Source organism: Lampris incognitus, chromosome 18, assembly GCF_029633865.1.
Source record: "Lampris incognitus isolate fLamInc1 chromosome 18, fLamInc1.hap2, whole genome shotgun sequence".
NCBI classification, from domain to species: Eukaryota; Metazoa; Chordata; class Actinopteri; order Lampriformes; family Lampridae; genus Lampris; species Lampris incognitus.
In genome coordinates this window covers 29378220-29394390 of record NC_079228.1, presented here as the reverse complement: position 1 = coordinate 29394390, position 16171 = coordinate 29378220, and the positions used below count along the sequence as shown (strand labels likewise).

General features: G+C 42.7%; 1 protein-coding gene across 1 annotated transcript; it reads right to left on the bottom strand.

The window, feature by feature from the left end:
- Positions 1-799: 799 nt before the first annotated feature.
- Positions 800-15737, bottom strand: aqp10b (aquaporin 10b). Its single transcript, XM_056298953.1, has 6 exons — positions 15420-15737; positions 14114-14240; positions 13658-13795; positions 13159-13277; positions 10313-10530; positions 800-1192 (listed from the first exon to the last, which is right to left on the bottom strand). The coding sequence occupies exons 1-6, from the start codon at positions 15735-15737 to the stop codon at positions 991-993; spliced, it is 1122 nt and encodes a 373-aa protein (XP_056154928.1). The 3' UTR covers positions 800-990.
- Positions 15738-16171: the final 434 nt, after the last annotated feature.

Below are 16171 nucleotides of genomic sequence, written 5' to 3'. Positions count from 1 at the left end.
AAACGTTTAGATAGAAAGAGAGATCAGGCCTCCCGCCAGTAGTATACATGCTGAGTGTCACCATGTAAATACATATAATTACACTAAAAGAATACGTTCTGGTTTTAGTTAACTTGCTATGAAAAAAATGTGAATACGTATAGTATTTGTACTTGTACTGTTCCCTTTCTTTATCCAAGCAATTCTAAGCATTAAAAAAAAAAGAAAAAATAATTCCCCCCTCCCCCCCAAGCGGTAGCTATACATTATACAAAGCGGAGGGAGAGAATGAGGAGGGGAGGGGGGCTGTATTGTCTTAATGTGTATGAATACAAACGTTTATCTCTTGGAGACGTTTCTTTTTTTTAAATCTACAGAATCAGTGCTTGCTGTACTCATTTGTTTTGTATGTTTCAAAACAGCCTTCACGGTCACACGAAGGAGGCAGACGGTTGGAATTTTTTTTTTCTGTTTGTATCTTTTATATGTCATGATATATTTATATAGCAAAATAGTGGAAATACATGTCATTTTCTTTTCCATGGTTGTGGTCTGCTTGCTGAAATGCCATACACTTTGTGCTGTATCAAAATAAATGTGTGGAAGAGGAGAGCTCGTACTGCTGTTTACCTTCATTGGACAAAATTTTTGTTCAGAGCAACATTTCCATCTTGCAGATTGGGAAAAAAAAAGTTGAAGTGTGAGGAAAGTTGCTTTTTACAACAGGAAAGTTATTTGAGATCACCAAAAGTCTGTATTATTGCTCTAATGAAGAAATTAACAAAAGAATTTGTTCCTACATGTCTAGATAAATTAGAAAATAAGTTTATCGCAAGCAGAGTCAACGTCATCACTTGTCCCGTTACAAACTGACTGAGCATTACATGTATGGCTTTGTGGTGCAATTACTTATCTTTACAGTACCTGCATTATAAATAGCACACTTAGTGTCATCAATTTATATATTTTTATTTATACACTGTCACAGATTGTCTATCTACAATTTTATTTCTACACCTCCTTGGGTTTCTCACAGTCCGGGTCTACTCCTTCCAGCTCCTTTTTGTCCTCAGTGGCCTCCTGGCCCAGAGACTGGAGCTCCAACAGCGGCTGTGGATGGTGAAGTTCAACCAGCAGCTCGTAGATCAGCGTTCCCAGCAGTGCCCCCATACAGGTGGCCACCAAAGGCACCCACCACCACCCACCTCCAGCTCTGAGAAGACAGCAGGAGCACAAACATTTGTAGGACTGAGGCACAGTAAAGGTCTTCCACGTAATTGTTAAACTGTAATAAGCAGAGATATTTTAAAGTCATTTCCTTTTTACAGTCAATTTTAGTGAGTTTGCTGACATCTACAGGTTAACAAGACTAGGTCAAAACCTAGTATATAGCAATTCATTTTTATCCATTGTAGTGGATGTAGCGTTTTTGCTCATATCTCTCATACCATACATGCCACTGTATTCAGTTATGTTTTCCCTTAAAGAGGACAGCTGTGCCTTTAAAATGATGTCACGTGGGGGGGGGGGGTTGTCCACTACAGTGGACATATTGTAAAATTTGAACGAAATCAAGTTTTAACATGTTTTTCTTTGCAATGTGTGTTTTACCACCCCAACAATTTATGTGCAAAAAATAGATTTAAACATTATTTGTCCTGGGTTTCAGGAGGCTACGGCTGGACCGTGTTTGGTCAATGTTCAAAATTGTAGCCAATTTGTTACAGGGATTGTCCGTGGTACTGTCTATAATTTGAATTCCTGGCTATTAAATGTTCACTTGCAATTTTCTGTAAGGGTCCCACCCAGTAATATTTGTTGTTAAAGTACTGAAGTAGCATATCGCATGACATGGTTAAGCTAGGTTCGAGTTAAAAAAAAACGTTTTAATGGAGTTGCAAGAACAATACTTCCCACTCATGTCTACAGATGTTTGAGTTGAAAAAGAACTTAATTGTAAGTATACCTATTCTACTCATCCGTTAACTCCCCCTCCTCTTTGGATGTCTCTGGTTTTTCTAAGACTGTGTTAGCACCATGAATTGTGCATCCCTTGCAACCGCTATCTGCCCCGTCTCAAGGTCCGAGTCACAAACGATAGGAAGGACAAAGAGGAGGTTTATGGACGTGGTGAGAGAGGACATGCAGGTGGCTGGTGTGACGGAGGAAGATGCAGAAGGCAGGAAGAGATGGAAACGGATGATCCGCTGTGGCGACCCCTAACGGGAACAGCCAAAAGTAGTAGTAGTAGTAGTAGATATTACAGCGCAGACGCCCATTAAATTTTGCAACAGTGCAACCATGGATGTATAGACTTGCTAACCCTTGGCTAACGGGTCAGACCTTTTAGCTGACTGGTTAGTGCAGTCGCCCGTGGTGCGGTGAACCCAGGTTCAATTCCTGGCTGTCCCCTGAATTCCCGCTCCACAATTATCCATGTGGCAAAGTCTAAATTGTGCCTTTGCGCCGAGAACACAGCAGTCAGGTTCAATGTTATCACTGATGTCATCAAGTATAGCAAGAATTGTTAGACCTGGGAACTTAAATCTGCAAAGGATTTTGGTCTCAGTTTAATCTAATTGATATTCTCCTTCGAAATATCCGCTCACGAGCCCGCCTATCATGATGATGCCTTTGCCTGGCTACAATCACTGCTGCCATGATCACTGGAAAGTCTGGGCATCAGTCACCACCAACCCTGAAGACGCTAATCATTTTCACTCTAATGGCATGTGGCTATTAGCACTGGTGTTTGTGAATTTGACTTTTTTTTTTGCAATGAGGTTCATTTTCAGAGAAAGTGCCAATTTTTGTGCCAAATGAATGCATATTGCCTCATTTAAATACATGCAAATAGCACCAGAGCACCTAGAGTCCTAAAAGGTAATTGTTTGGCAGCGCAGTTAGGGGTGCATTTCACCCTTTGTGGATGCTTTGAGAATTATACGGTTACTTTTTTTTATCTGATTTGTGCAGGTTTAGCAGCCGCAAAAGCCACGTAATCCTTTTGTGAATTCGCCAGTGAGTATTTTATACGAGTGATTGTTATTTGGGATGCTTTAGGATCAATATACGAAAACTGGACATTTTGTGTCCCTCGAACAAAGTTTGCTCTGTATATCTGGATAAACAATAAAACATTTTATAATTTAGTTTCCATATGTCTTGTAACATAAAAATAAACTAATCGTGTAATTAGTAGGTTTTTTCTCTTTTGTTTTTAAAGAGTTTAAACACTTTTGTGCGAAGCACCTTGCAAAAAAAAAATATATGTAAAAATGGCCTGTCCCTCAGGATGATTTTTCTACTTTTACTAGCTTTAGGCCAAAAAAAGTTAAACTATCATATAAAAACTTGAACTTATATAAAGTGTCAAGTGTCATTTCATTACTCATGAATGGGTTTTATTCTTAATATGTGTAAAATGTTGAAAAAAATGGTCAGGTCCCCATGTTGATGTCAACCCTGTTACTTTTAATGAAAACACCCCCTCAAAGGTAATGGACTTTTCCAAAAGTTGCATCATTTCCAGGAAGTGGTCGTCTTCCTTTTATGAAGTTGATGGTTGAAAGACAAGTAAGCGTCCTCTTCTCTTAATGAGTTTTCGTTGAGTTATGCAATGTCTGACTGGGGGGCTCACTGTGTCAGCTCTGTTATCACAAAACCATATGTTAAAAAGTTATTTGGTTGAAAATTTTAATGTACTGTGGCGAATTCTATTGGAGTGTTCCTGCTGGACGTCAGGGGGTTCATTTGCATATTACCCACAATGCAGCTGAAGTGTTAATGTTTGTGTTATATTGTAGGATACTGAACATGTTAAAAACGGACATATTTGTTACAGATAGCGGGGATGTTGTGGAAGGTAATGGGGACGTTATTAGAAAAGTTGTATTGGACAGTGTACTATTTCCCACCATGAGTTTAAAGAGTAGGCAAATAGCTTAGGTCGGTTCTGTTGATAACACAGAGCTGGAACCAATACAAACTTGTGTCAGGTATAACTGACTTGAGTCACAGTCATTAAAAGCTTGCTGGTGAACTCTGACATGTTGGCTGGGGAGACCATTATTTGACCACCTCACAGCGCATAATATAACAGTTAAGCCTCTCATAACTGCATGCCCTGTGGTGTCATGACATTTACCACATGGCTAGTACTGGCTGCCAATAACATTTTTCGGCAACCCTGTTATGATCAGCCCTGTTAACTTTCGATGGTGACAGGATTGATGAAAGTATGCTTTTGTGTGTAAATTAAAATATTATTTTCTTACCAGTAGTATTTACATAATACAAACATTTTCGTGGGTCTAATTGCTAAATATCATGGTTTTCTCTTTATTCCACTAATAGGTAGGCTACAATGTGTTGAAGTTACTGACGTGTACTGATCTATAGTATATTAATAAACCATCAGCACAGTGGGTTTTAGAAATGTGCTTTATAAATCAAATTCATTATTATAAGTTACTACATGAAATGGGTTACTGTTAGTAATAAAGTGAAATGTATTTTATAATTTTGTTAGGATGCCTCTTTCTGCAGCTGAGAAACAGTGCCAATACAGACAATGTAGAGATGCTGATCCTGAGAGACGAGAAGCATATTTACAAAAAGAGAGGGAAAGATGGAGAAAGGACAGAGACACAGGGGAAAAAGCCGCCTGTTAGTGAACTAAGTGACAGAGAAAGGAGAGCCAAGCAGCGGAAATGGAGAGCAGCACAAGTGAAATGCAGAGTAGCCAAAGCAGCAATTAAAGCAACCATAGATCAATGCATGACACCACCTCTAAGTCCAGAACCAGATGTAGAGGCAGCACCAGGGCCCTCAAGGTTAGAGTTAGAAGAAAGCTAAGTTATGGCTTAAGTTCAATGTGGTTGCAGTACATGGTGTGTGTGTGTGTGTGTGTGTGTGTGTGTGTGTGTGTGTGTGTGTGTGTGTGTGTGTGTGTGTGTGTGTGTGTGTGTGTGTGTGTGTGTGTTCATTCATGTATGAAAGTGGGCATTTGAGTGTGTTACATGCATCTCCCTATATATTGATGATAATTTGATTGTCAGTACAACTATTTGATTGATCAATGCTTCATTATGTTGCAGGCAAAGTGAACAGGGGTGTTTAAGGTCAAAGACGGAGAGAAAGAGGTTCCACCATGACCTGGAGAAATTGAGGCAAAGCCTGGAAAAAGCAAAACAAAAGACAGATAAGTACAAAAAAAAGGACTTGCGCCTATAGAATAAAAGAGTATCCCCATCTTCTAAAGTCAAGCATCACCTGAGCACTCCAGCTGCATGGTCACAAGCATGAAAAACCCTCAAATTTCATACTGCACTGTTGAGGGACTTAAACAAGTAATATAAAGATTCACATGATGAATTAGAGAGGCAGATTATCTCCCAGTTGGTACCTTGGCAGTTAGTAAAAAAGTATCGCATGCAGAAATATGGACAAAGTACTATTGGTCTTCCAAGAAGGTGGAAGTCTTCAGATAAAAATACACTCTTTCACTCGTAAAGAAAAGCGCTGCATTCCAGCACAATTCAAATCATGTGTCAGAGCCTTCTATGAGCAAGATGATATGAGTCGGGTCACAACTAGAGGAAAACAGACCATAACACAATACAAGTTTAAAGGCAAAAGAGACTTCTTGTTGAATCATTGTTAAACCTTCACAGGAAGTTCCAATCTGAAAATCCAAACAGATCTTTGTCCTACAGTCTCTTTTGCAGACTTCATCCCTTCTTGGTGGTACAGCCAACCATTCAGGACAGAGATACTTGCATGTGCAAAATCCATGAGAACCTTGGCTTTGTGGTTGACAAGCTGAAGCAACTAAGTTTGCTTACTGTTACGGAGTAGTCGGGTTTAGGGGTTAAGGGTTAAACACGCAATACTAGTCCTAACCTGGAGTGTGTAGAAAAGACGGAAACAAGGGAAGAAACAGGAAGAAGGACTGATTTCCAAGACAAGAGAAATAGCCGGGAGGTGGGCTAGCTTACCGAGGTAGCAGGCTAGTAGTTAGCCGGTCCCTCCGACAAGGTCTCGGCCACGTGGGTCTCAGCTCCCGTAAGCGGTGGACTCCGTCTTGATATTTTAGTTCAGTTTAGGTTGATGGATACTTAAAAATAAAAGAAAGCTGGTTTTCTTCAAAGTCCTTGAGCTAGAATGGTGTGAACCTGTAGTGTCATGAACAGCGTTTTCAAAGCGGGGTATCCTGAGGCATTTATGCAAACTGCCGCCATTAACTAACTCCAGGGGGTGCACCAGCACCTCAGTGACATCCTCCTATAAACGCTGCTTAACCACGCCTCCAATCATTTCTCAATGAAAACCACTCAAAGTAAGAAAAGGAAGAGGGGGAAAAGGCAGCTATAACCCCCATCACTTCTAACAATCCTCCCCCTTACAAAAAACAAAACAAAACATCTGGTTTCAAACCATTTTTTTTTCTTTTTGTTTTGTTCTTTTTATATTAATAATTTTCTCATTCCTTAAAAACAACAACAAGACTATGTGCAATTATAACTGATTCCGTTTTTTTTTTACTCCATTGATTCACAAGCATTATTATCAACAATGCACTCCCAAACTTTCAAAATACCCAAACCATATGCTAATCCCCTTGACAGGGTGTCTGCAATAACATATTCTCTGCCTGGCAAATGCACTACCATCAGGTTATATGGTTGTAAAGACTGGATGTTTTGAACTTTGACAGGAATGTAAATGGGTTGTGATCAGTGAAGACTACCAGATCAGCTCCAGCACTAGAGACGTACACCTCAAAGTGTTGGACTGCTAGGACAAGAGCCAGGGCCTCCTTCTCGATGGTGGAAAATCCCCTCTGATGGCGATTCAGTTTCTTAGAGAAGCATGCAACAGGCCTGTCTATTCCTGACCCATCCGTCTGTAGCAGCACCGCCTCCACCCCGACACCACAAGCATCCACTGCAAGCTTGAATGGGACAGACAGAGAAGTCCGGAGCAACCAGCACCGTTTCACTAGCTAGAATAGCTTTAACCATTTCCAGCGCTGTCTGACAATCCGCTGACCAGCTACACTTAACTCCCTTCTCCAACAAATTTGTTAAGTGGTGTTGTCACAGCTGCGAAGTTAGGAACAAACCACCTATAAAAGCCACACATGCCCAAAAGGCGCATTAGCTGGCGTTTTGTTTTCGGAACAGGCAGGTCTAAAATGGCTTGCACCTTGGCAGTCCTTGGTCTCACTAAACCTTGACCCACCTGGTGCCCCAAATATGTGACTTGCCCCTTTCCAATCTTGCCCACAACCTGATAAGCACGACAGCTACGACAGTATGAAACCACCTCTTTATGCATTTTGGGCCAGTAGAAATGTCTACTGATTTTCTCTCGAGTTTCACAGATGCCTAAATGACCTGCTAAGGATCCTTCATGGGCTAAACGCAAGACTTCCTTCCTGAAACTCTCAGGCAACACAATTTGAGTTATAACGGTCCACAGTTCACCTGCAGGATGACCACGAGCCCGCCATTTCCTCAAAAAGACTCCATCTTGGAGAAAGAAATCTTCAGCCACAGCCTTCATGTCCTCAGCACTATCAGCTGCCTGTCTTAATCGAGCTACAGAAGGATCTTTTCCTTGCTCTGATATAAGGGCTTCCCAAGAAAACTGGGAGCAGGGGGACACCTCAGCTAGTCTAGCAAAAAAGGTATCAACCAAACCACCACACAGTTCATCCTGCTCACTGGAATTTCCCTCTTCAGCAGCCAGAGCCTAAGCACATGTCACCACACATACATTAAAACACATTCGGATGTTCTCGCTCCAAAGCCATGGTCTCAGGGACCTCACAAGGTGTCTCATTCACAACAGGTGTCACACAAACCTGAGTACCAGTCAAATCACTGCCCAACACAAAGGCAACTCCTTCAATCGGCAAGGAAAGAACAATACCCACTACTAACGGTCCATTTACAATGTTAGATGCTAGAAATACTTTGTGCAGAGGGGCACTAACAAAACCCATCTCCTACCCCCTTTACTCGGGTAGAAGCTTTTAAATAAATGGCAGTTGGTTGGTCTATGACACCCTGAACCATTAAGTACTGTGTGGCACATGTGTCCCTCAAAATTGATATAGGGACCATTTCACCATCAGGTGCACCAGAAACTGCCTCTTTTGACACAAAACCTTCAAACTCTTCACTATTGGGCAGGAAGGCAGGTTCAAACTGTCCACTCCACAGGAACCAATCTGAGTCTGGGCTCTAATTAACCCCACAATTTTCCCATCTCCTTTTGTCCTCTCGAGACCGGGACAACTGGACTTTATATGGCCAGGTTTTCTGCCATAAATCTGGTACGTGTTTGATAACATTTTAAGACTGATTCCTGCTCCTGTTGGAGTGACAGCATGACATGTAGAAATACGGAAAGCCGCCTCGTCAAAATGTGTTGGGTAGGCAGACAGGAATGTTAAGTGATCGTTAGGGTTTGCACTCTATACATTGGAGAAAAATAAAAATATTTAGTTACACAGGTGTGAGTAAGTTCTGAAAATTTCATACCGATCAGGATTTTTTTCCGGTTCTAGAACACTGTGACTGTGTGTGTGTGTGTGTGGGGGGGGGGGGGCATTCTGAGTTTTTGGGTTGTTAAACTATTGTCAGATTGTTGTATCATCGTTCAGCTACCGTTCGCCGCCAAGATTGTTGACCGAGATGGGGTGTGTGTGTGTGGGGGGGGGGGGGCATGGTATGTCATTGCATTCCACTACTGTTTCCCAGATTGTTGATGGGGAGGATGTTCTGCTGTCCCTTGTTACAGAGATTCACTGCTGTTATTAACAGGGGTACCACTGATTGTGTTTGAGGGGGCACAGCAGATATAATATTAGGCTTTTGTTTATTCTGTTAAGGCCAAACATGTTCAATAGATCATTTTGTGATGCGATTTCCATATCCTTCATGTTTTCACATGTAATGTTTCACATTTTGAATAAAACAATTGGTTTACATTTACATCTGCAGTATCATCATTTTTCATCATCTTGTATGCTAAAACTTTTCGAAAAATCTATCTTCAAAATATTCTGATTAGTCATGTTGAATTAAAGGTTTATGAATGTCCCATTATAACCCCATTACACCCATAACTGTAACTTAAACAAGCAGTATAACCAATATGGTAACTGCTGTCAACCCTGTTACTGCAGTGTCAGCCCTGTTACTTGTATAATATTCTAATATAATTTAAAAATGAAAAGACAATGTAAAATCAACTCAATTTATATGTTAAGTAAATGAGAACAGTAAACCACTCCAAGAAATTGGGGTATTATTTTGTTTCCATAACTTTTTCTTCACAGAAGATGCTGTGAAGGTGCAAATTGTAAATAAACATTCATCCATGGAAATAGTAAACTGCTCAATATTCTGACTTCACAAACACAGTGTAATGGGGGGGGGGGCTATCTTTCATAGTATATCAGATTTGTTCTTAATATGGATTTAAAGCCTTTTCAAGCAGTATTTGATGTGTCAGCAACAGGGTTGACGAAACACGTATATTTTTGTTAATTATATGTGAAACAAATAATAATAAAAAAAAAAAAGATAACCTGAGATGGCACGGCACATTTTCTGAGAGGTAAAGATCCACTTCATCCAAAAAGGGCTTAAAAACTTTTAAAGCAGTACTTCTAAAATCAAACATTAAGAATGGGAAATGGCACGTTTTTGTATAATGATCCTTTAACTGTGCGCTCTCCCACATGTCTCTTGGCGCTCTGCCGACCATTCGAGTAACTTCAGTGACGTTGTTGGTCACCTGATCCAGCGGCCCAATCGTGTCAAACATGATCACTCACTCAGTCAGCCAGCGACATTCGCGTTTGTAGAGCTGGCCCACCGGCCATTCCAGCTAAAAACACAGTTGTAGCTAATAACATTAATGGGTCCATTTGATTTCGGTATTCCAGCATTTCTATCAGCATTGACAGACAGAGCCAGCACTGTCAATAGTATTGTTAATGCTGGTTCTTTGGCACACCTCCATCCAACAGAGCCATCATTAATGTTACTAGCTGCATCTGTGTTTATCCTACTATGCTAACATCACAGAGTACCAAGCCCAGCCTGTCGTGCTTTTATCCTTCTAGATGGTTTTTATGTATACATAAGCAAACTCATTAAAATGGTCTAGGGTTTAGTTACTTTTTAAAGAAAAGTTTGTATACTCACACACACGCACACAAATACATACCTGTACAAACACTCATGCCCACCATCCCACAAGCCTTTTCACATCAAATCAGTTCAAGTTACGCAACGGAGATAATATCACTAACTTGAAAACATCAGCTCCCCAGCCAGCGATGTACGTGAACAGACGAGGCCCGATATCTCTGGCTGGGTTGAGGGCATAGCCGCTGTTGGATCCCATTGAGACACCGATGACCAGCACCACTGCTCCCACGAGGACGGGCTCCAGGCCAGGAGGGGAGGGGGAGTTCCTCTGGTCCCCGAGAGCCAGGACACATACCAGCAACACAGCTGTACCTATCACCTGGAGGACACAGCATCACCACATCACTTGTCAGAACACACACACAGCTCCGTGTGTGGAGCTCTAGTCTAGGAACATCTCTACTTTTCAAGTTTCAAGCTAAAACCCTAAAGATTCCCGTTTTTGCTTAAAGCTGAAATCTGCAATTTCCCCAATCTGGCCTTCCCTCTGGCAGTGAGAACTACAAACAAGGTGCAGCAGCCATTGTTGCTTATGTGCTGTCAGCTCAGCAGTAAATAGCTTCCACCCTTGTAAAAAGGGCATCCTTGGACCAAAGCTAGCAATGGCAATGTAAAGTATTACAAACTACATCAAACTACATGGGAGCACTGTTGTACCGTAATTTTGATTGTCAAATTGGTACATTAGCTGTCCAACAGATGCATCACCAACACGTTTCACTCCTGTTTCCTGGTTATGTGTTTGCCGCTGCACCGGTGTTGGTCCTACCCGGTCAAAAATTTCAACAGCAGGACATAGAGTGTCTGCTAGTGTTATGTATCATAACTCCATGGTCCAAATGGATAAAATGACTATTTGTTAATTGAGAAAATCCCAGATTTCAGCTTTAATTTACTGCCAGATATGGTGAGACTGGTTATTGCATTATTTTTTGGCTACTCCAAATCCCAGAGATCCATTAGAAATGAAATGCAATGGCCAGTGCACCTTCCCCACCATAGAAATAAATACGTCTGAACCGGAGTTTTAGTTGCTGATGCTGTAGTATCTGTTGTTACAGTCCTCCATGAGCTTGATCTGCCATATCCGTTATTTAGCAACCTTGTCTCTTATTCAAACTCACTACCATCTGCCTTATGTTAATATTATGTGCTGTGTCGTTTCCCATATTGATATGAGCAACTGCAAAAGCTCACAATTTGTATATTTGTGGATTACTTATTTTACATATGCTACCAGCAATGGAAAGTATCAGAAAAGGACATTAGTTTGCAAGTAAATCCTCAAAGTTGTAGCTGTGAATAGAGAATCGATTCGGTGATAAATCAACTTTCATTTTGTGCCCATTCATGCCAAAATCAGGCTTTACAAAATGAATATTGCAATTGCAATGTCAGTCGCACATGTTGAGGGTGAAAAATAAAACGGGTTTTCTGCTGTGAGCAAAGGCAGTTCGACTACAGTCTGATCCGTCTTCCCAATTAAAATGTGTTTTGGAGATCAAAAAAGGTCTTATTTTTGTTTGGTTTGACACTTTATCGCCGTGGATGACCTTCATGGGCCGAGATCAGAAGTGTTTGTGTCTCGGCAGTACCAGGCTGGGATAACTCGTACCCTCCTTGTTTGGGTTGTGGAATATTTGCAGGAGGGGATGTTTTGTGCGGTACTTTTATCGCTCAAAATAACTGAAAATGTGGCTTTTTATCACAAACAATTCAGATAGAATCACAGGGATCTAGACATGTATTCAATTGATTTCATCACGCACTTTTATGAACGTAGAAAAGATGATGACTGCTTTGGAAAAGGTCTTAAAACGGCATTCCCCGCAGTAATGTACTGTAAAATCAAGTATTTGATGTGTTGAGGATTATTGGGCCATACATCTCACCTGGATATGAGCCATTGATTGATTAATCCCAAGTTGACATCTTGGATAGAGACCTTTTTTGTTGTTGTTGAAAGACTCCAAAACACAAGTTTATGTGCCAAATGTTGACGTAAACCATATGTTATCTGGCGCCAAGACATGGAAACTACAGATCCCATCAGATCAGCAATTCCAACTGTGCACCACTGAAAAGCAAGCGGGTTTTAACTAAAAGCAACTACACACCGGTTGATTTAAAAAAGATTTGTTTTTTTTCTTTCAGTTAGCATGCTTTCAACCAGAGGAGCCTTCATCTGTTGAGTCCATCAGTTAAATTCATCCATCCATCCATCCATTATCCAATCCGCTTATCCTGCTCTCAGCGTCGCGGGACGCTGGAGCCTATCCCAGCAGTTATTGGGCGGCAGGCGGGGAGACACCCTGGACAGGCCGCCAGTCCATCACAGCTGCCCCCCCCCCCCCCCGGGGCCCTGTGATGGTGGCCCAGGGCTACACACACACACACACACACACACACACACACACACACACACACACACACACACACACCTAGGGACAATTTAGTACGGCCAATTCACCTGACCTACATGTCTTTGGACTGTGGGAGGAAACCAGAGCACCCGGAGGAAACCCACGCAGACATGGGGAGAACATGCAAACTCCACACAGAGGATGACCTGGGGCAACCTGGGGCTCGAACCCAGGACCTTCTTGCTGTGAGGTGACCGCACTAACCACAGCACCACCATGCTGCAGTTAAATAATCCAAAAGGAGTTGACAGAAGATATGTCCAGTAACATGTATGAACAGGACTGAAGACAGTAGTAGTAGCTTATCGATAGGTCCTTTAGAGGGTCTCATGATAGGACCAATGTTCTCAAAATGGCTCCCACATGTGACTGGAGGATTTCCTGTCATGTGGTATCCCAGGTTCAAATGATTTCGAGCTTCGTAGCAATAAATTCTGAATTTATCGCCTAGGCAAAAGTCTCTCTATCATAAAAATGTTTGGGCCGGCTGTTGGATTATCAAGAAGCGGGCGACTGGCTCTGACCTGGTCCACGATGCCTCCCCACAGGCTGAGGTAGTTGGCAGGGTAGGTGGAGAATATACCCGCTGTGGCAGTGGGACCCGTCACCGTCAGCATACCTCCGCTATACGAGTGGATGGCATCTGCAAGAATCACACACACACAGTAAAGATACTACCAGACTTCCTGTACTAAATTCAAAACACTTGTATTCCGATGTGATGAACTTGTATTTTGATGTACAGGCTTTGGTAACAAATTTCCTCAAGTGAAGCAATCGTCTGTTTATCTATCTATGTCTATTCTTGATTGCCTTATTAAACCAGTGACAGTGTGTTGCTTGCGTGCCTTTTACAATTTCATTGCACTGAGGTCCCTGTTATTGCTCCACCATGTGCGTCAGTACGCACTGCTGTGATACCAGTAGTAAACTTGCATCTGCTGCAAGGCCGCCAGTACAAACTGCTGTGCGCGTGATGCACTTGGCCAATGAAAGGATTCTGGTTGTGGGGGATCGTCTCACCATAGTATTGCAGGCAAACGGTGGCTGCAGCCAGAAAGGCTCCGAGGACTTGGGCGAAGACGTAGAACGGCAGCTTCATCCACGGATGTCTGCCCACCACGCACATGCTCAGAGACACAGCGGGGTTCAGATGGGCCCCTTTAAGAAGGATGAAATCAATCAAGAGTTTGGTTATGAAATTAAATTTCCATTTCCAAATAAAGAGATGCTTTTATGACTACATTGATACAGATTATTGCTTTTTTTGTTTTTTGTAAATGACAGGTATGTTGTTAGCTGACTTCACCCCCCATATCTTAAAGCTTTGAATCAATGGATTTCAGGTTATCTCATGTAGCCGAGAAGCATTTAAAATTCTTGCTGCATCCTTGAGTATGTTGTTGAATGATTACTTGCGATATATCCATTTTGGCTGTTTACCATACCGACACAGTACAAGATAATTCTGGATCTTACCTGACACCCCGCGGGACACGAACACCCCGAAGGTTGTTCCCAGAGCGAAGCCCAGATTGATTGACAGGTACTGACCCTTGTTCTCTTGAGTTGTCGTCACTTGGGCCACCGAGCCACATCCAAACAGCTGCAAAAGCAAGACACAATTACCTGACATGTCATATAAATAAGCAGTGTGGAGCCGTCTAAAACCTGGCAAACAAAAAACGGCATTTCACAAAATACTTGAATATCAGCAGTATTCGAAATGCACGGTTAGACAGGAAACTTCTTGATTTGGGGCCTTGAATAGGAACTCCTGTGTTGGGAGTTAACGAGCATATGAGGCAGATGGGTTGGCTGTGCTGGCAAAGGGAGCAGCCTATGGCATCGGGCTGCCTCGCCTGTTTCACCTTTATGTTCATGGACCCGTTATGTAACGCAGGATGAGTATATTGCTTTACGATTCGTGAATGAGCGTGACGGGTGATGGCAGGTAAGACAGGCAGAGAATCTGACTTGCTCAGAGAGGATTCAATAGTGCTAAACCATGCCAACAGAAATGGACAGACAGGTTGATTTCTCCAAATCAACATCATCCCCCTTCTGCCGGTTAACTCCTTCATCCTGCTCCTCCCTCATCTCTCTCTCTATCACTGATCACTGTCAGTCTCCCTATCACTATCCCTCTCTCTCTCTCTCCCTCTGACTCTCTTCCTATCACTCTCTCTCTGTATGCCCCCCGCCCCCCCCCCCCCGGCCAAAGTCCTTTTGTTAACCATTCTGAGGATTCACTAAACCAGAACAAGAGGAATAAATTCTGTGCAGCCGTGTTCGGATGCAAACAAACCAGTTTATCAAACGCAAACGGGGGAATATAATGATCAACTATGCATTTGGAGACGCGGGTCTGCAGCAAAGTAGGAATAACTTGACACCTTGTTGCATGTGAGGGATTTTTGTCTTGGCACGTTTCTGACAAGGGGTCGCAAACGGTGTCGAACACACGTGATCTCGCCTGACTGCCTCGTCTCTTTTGCAAATCACGGAGACGAGATTTCTGAATGTCAAGCTGAGGCACCTGCATGCGCTTTATCACCGAATCCTCCGCTGTACTTTGACAAGCTGATAAGCTTTATTGCACAAAACACCAATACAGTACACCGACATGTCCACATATCCCTAAGAGACTCCTATTTTCAGAGTTTGCACAGACTCAACCATGGAGCTCCATGTGAGCCACCTAAGATAAACAGTGACTTCCAAACAAACAAAGAAAAAGAAGAGGAAACTCAAACCCAAACAAACAAAACAGGGAGACACTCACAATCATGATGTAGACTCCGAGGCATTCAGCCATGCACTCCCTGAGGATCTGGTTTCTGATCTGAAACTTCCTCAGAACTTTCTCCATCCCTGAAAGATCCTCTGGAGAATTTGAGTTTAGCCAAAACGGGGCCTTCACACCGGTCACACAGCCATCAGGGACCTCCGAGCCGGGCATCAGCGCCTCGCTCACTGACTGCCTGAACAGCGGTTGCCCTTTCATACCGGAATTATGGACTACGTCACACACTTTATGGAAAGGCTGAGGAGGTGGTGTGTCTGTACACAACAGAGGAGAGTAGCTCCCTTTGCTGGGCATGCTTGCATCCAGATCAGAGAAGAAACGGCAGACTCCAACGAACAGAACGGGGCTCCTTCAGGGTTGCCTGTGGCTGGCCTCACCGGTTCTCTGCAGTCACACCTGCCCAGCATTGCCGTTGATTGCCCGGCTCATCTGATTGGTCGTCAGACCCCCTCACCGATGCATCGCCCCCCCTCCTCTCATAGGGGCAGCAGGACGCCTTGCCTTACAAGGGCTTGTGTAAATGGGACGGCTCGTCTGTGTGTCCCCCATCTCTGACACGTCCAACTGCAGGGCTCACCGTCTCACGCTTCTGTGCCCTTACCTTATGATTGGTTGTAGGAGATGAACAATTCACAGGTGAACAAAGGTTGTGACCAATAATTAGTTACTACACACTTTGATAACTCCTCTTTAATGTTTCATTTTTTTTGTTTTTTTGCAGGTCTTTT

What these genes read in the sequence shown, in the direction of transcription:
- aqp10b (XM_056298953.1), bottom strand. Translation starts at nt 15,737, where the DNA reads ATGCCCAGCAAAGGGAGCTACTCTCCTCTGTTGTGTACAGACACACCA. An exon ending in CGTTTGCCTGCAATACTATG is followed by an intron (nt 13,278 to 13,657) that starts GTGAGACGATCC and finishes TGATTCTTGCAG; the next exon opens with ATGCCATCCACTCGTATAGC. An exon ending in GGGGAGGCATCGTGGACCAG is followed by an intron (nt 10,531 to 13,158) that starts GTCAGAGCCAGT and finishes TGTGTCCTCCAG; the next exon opens with GTGATAGGTACAGCTGTGTT.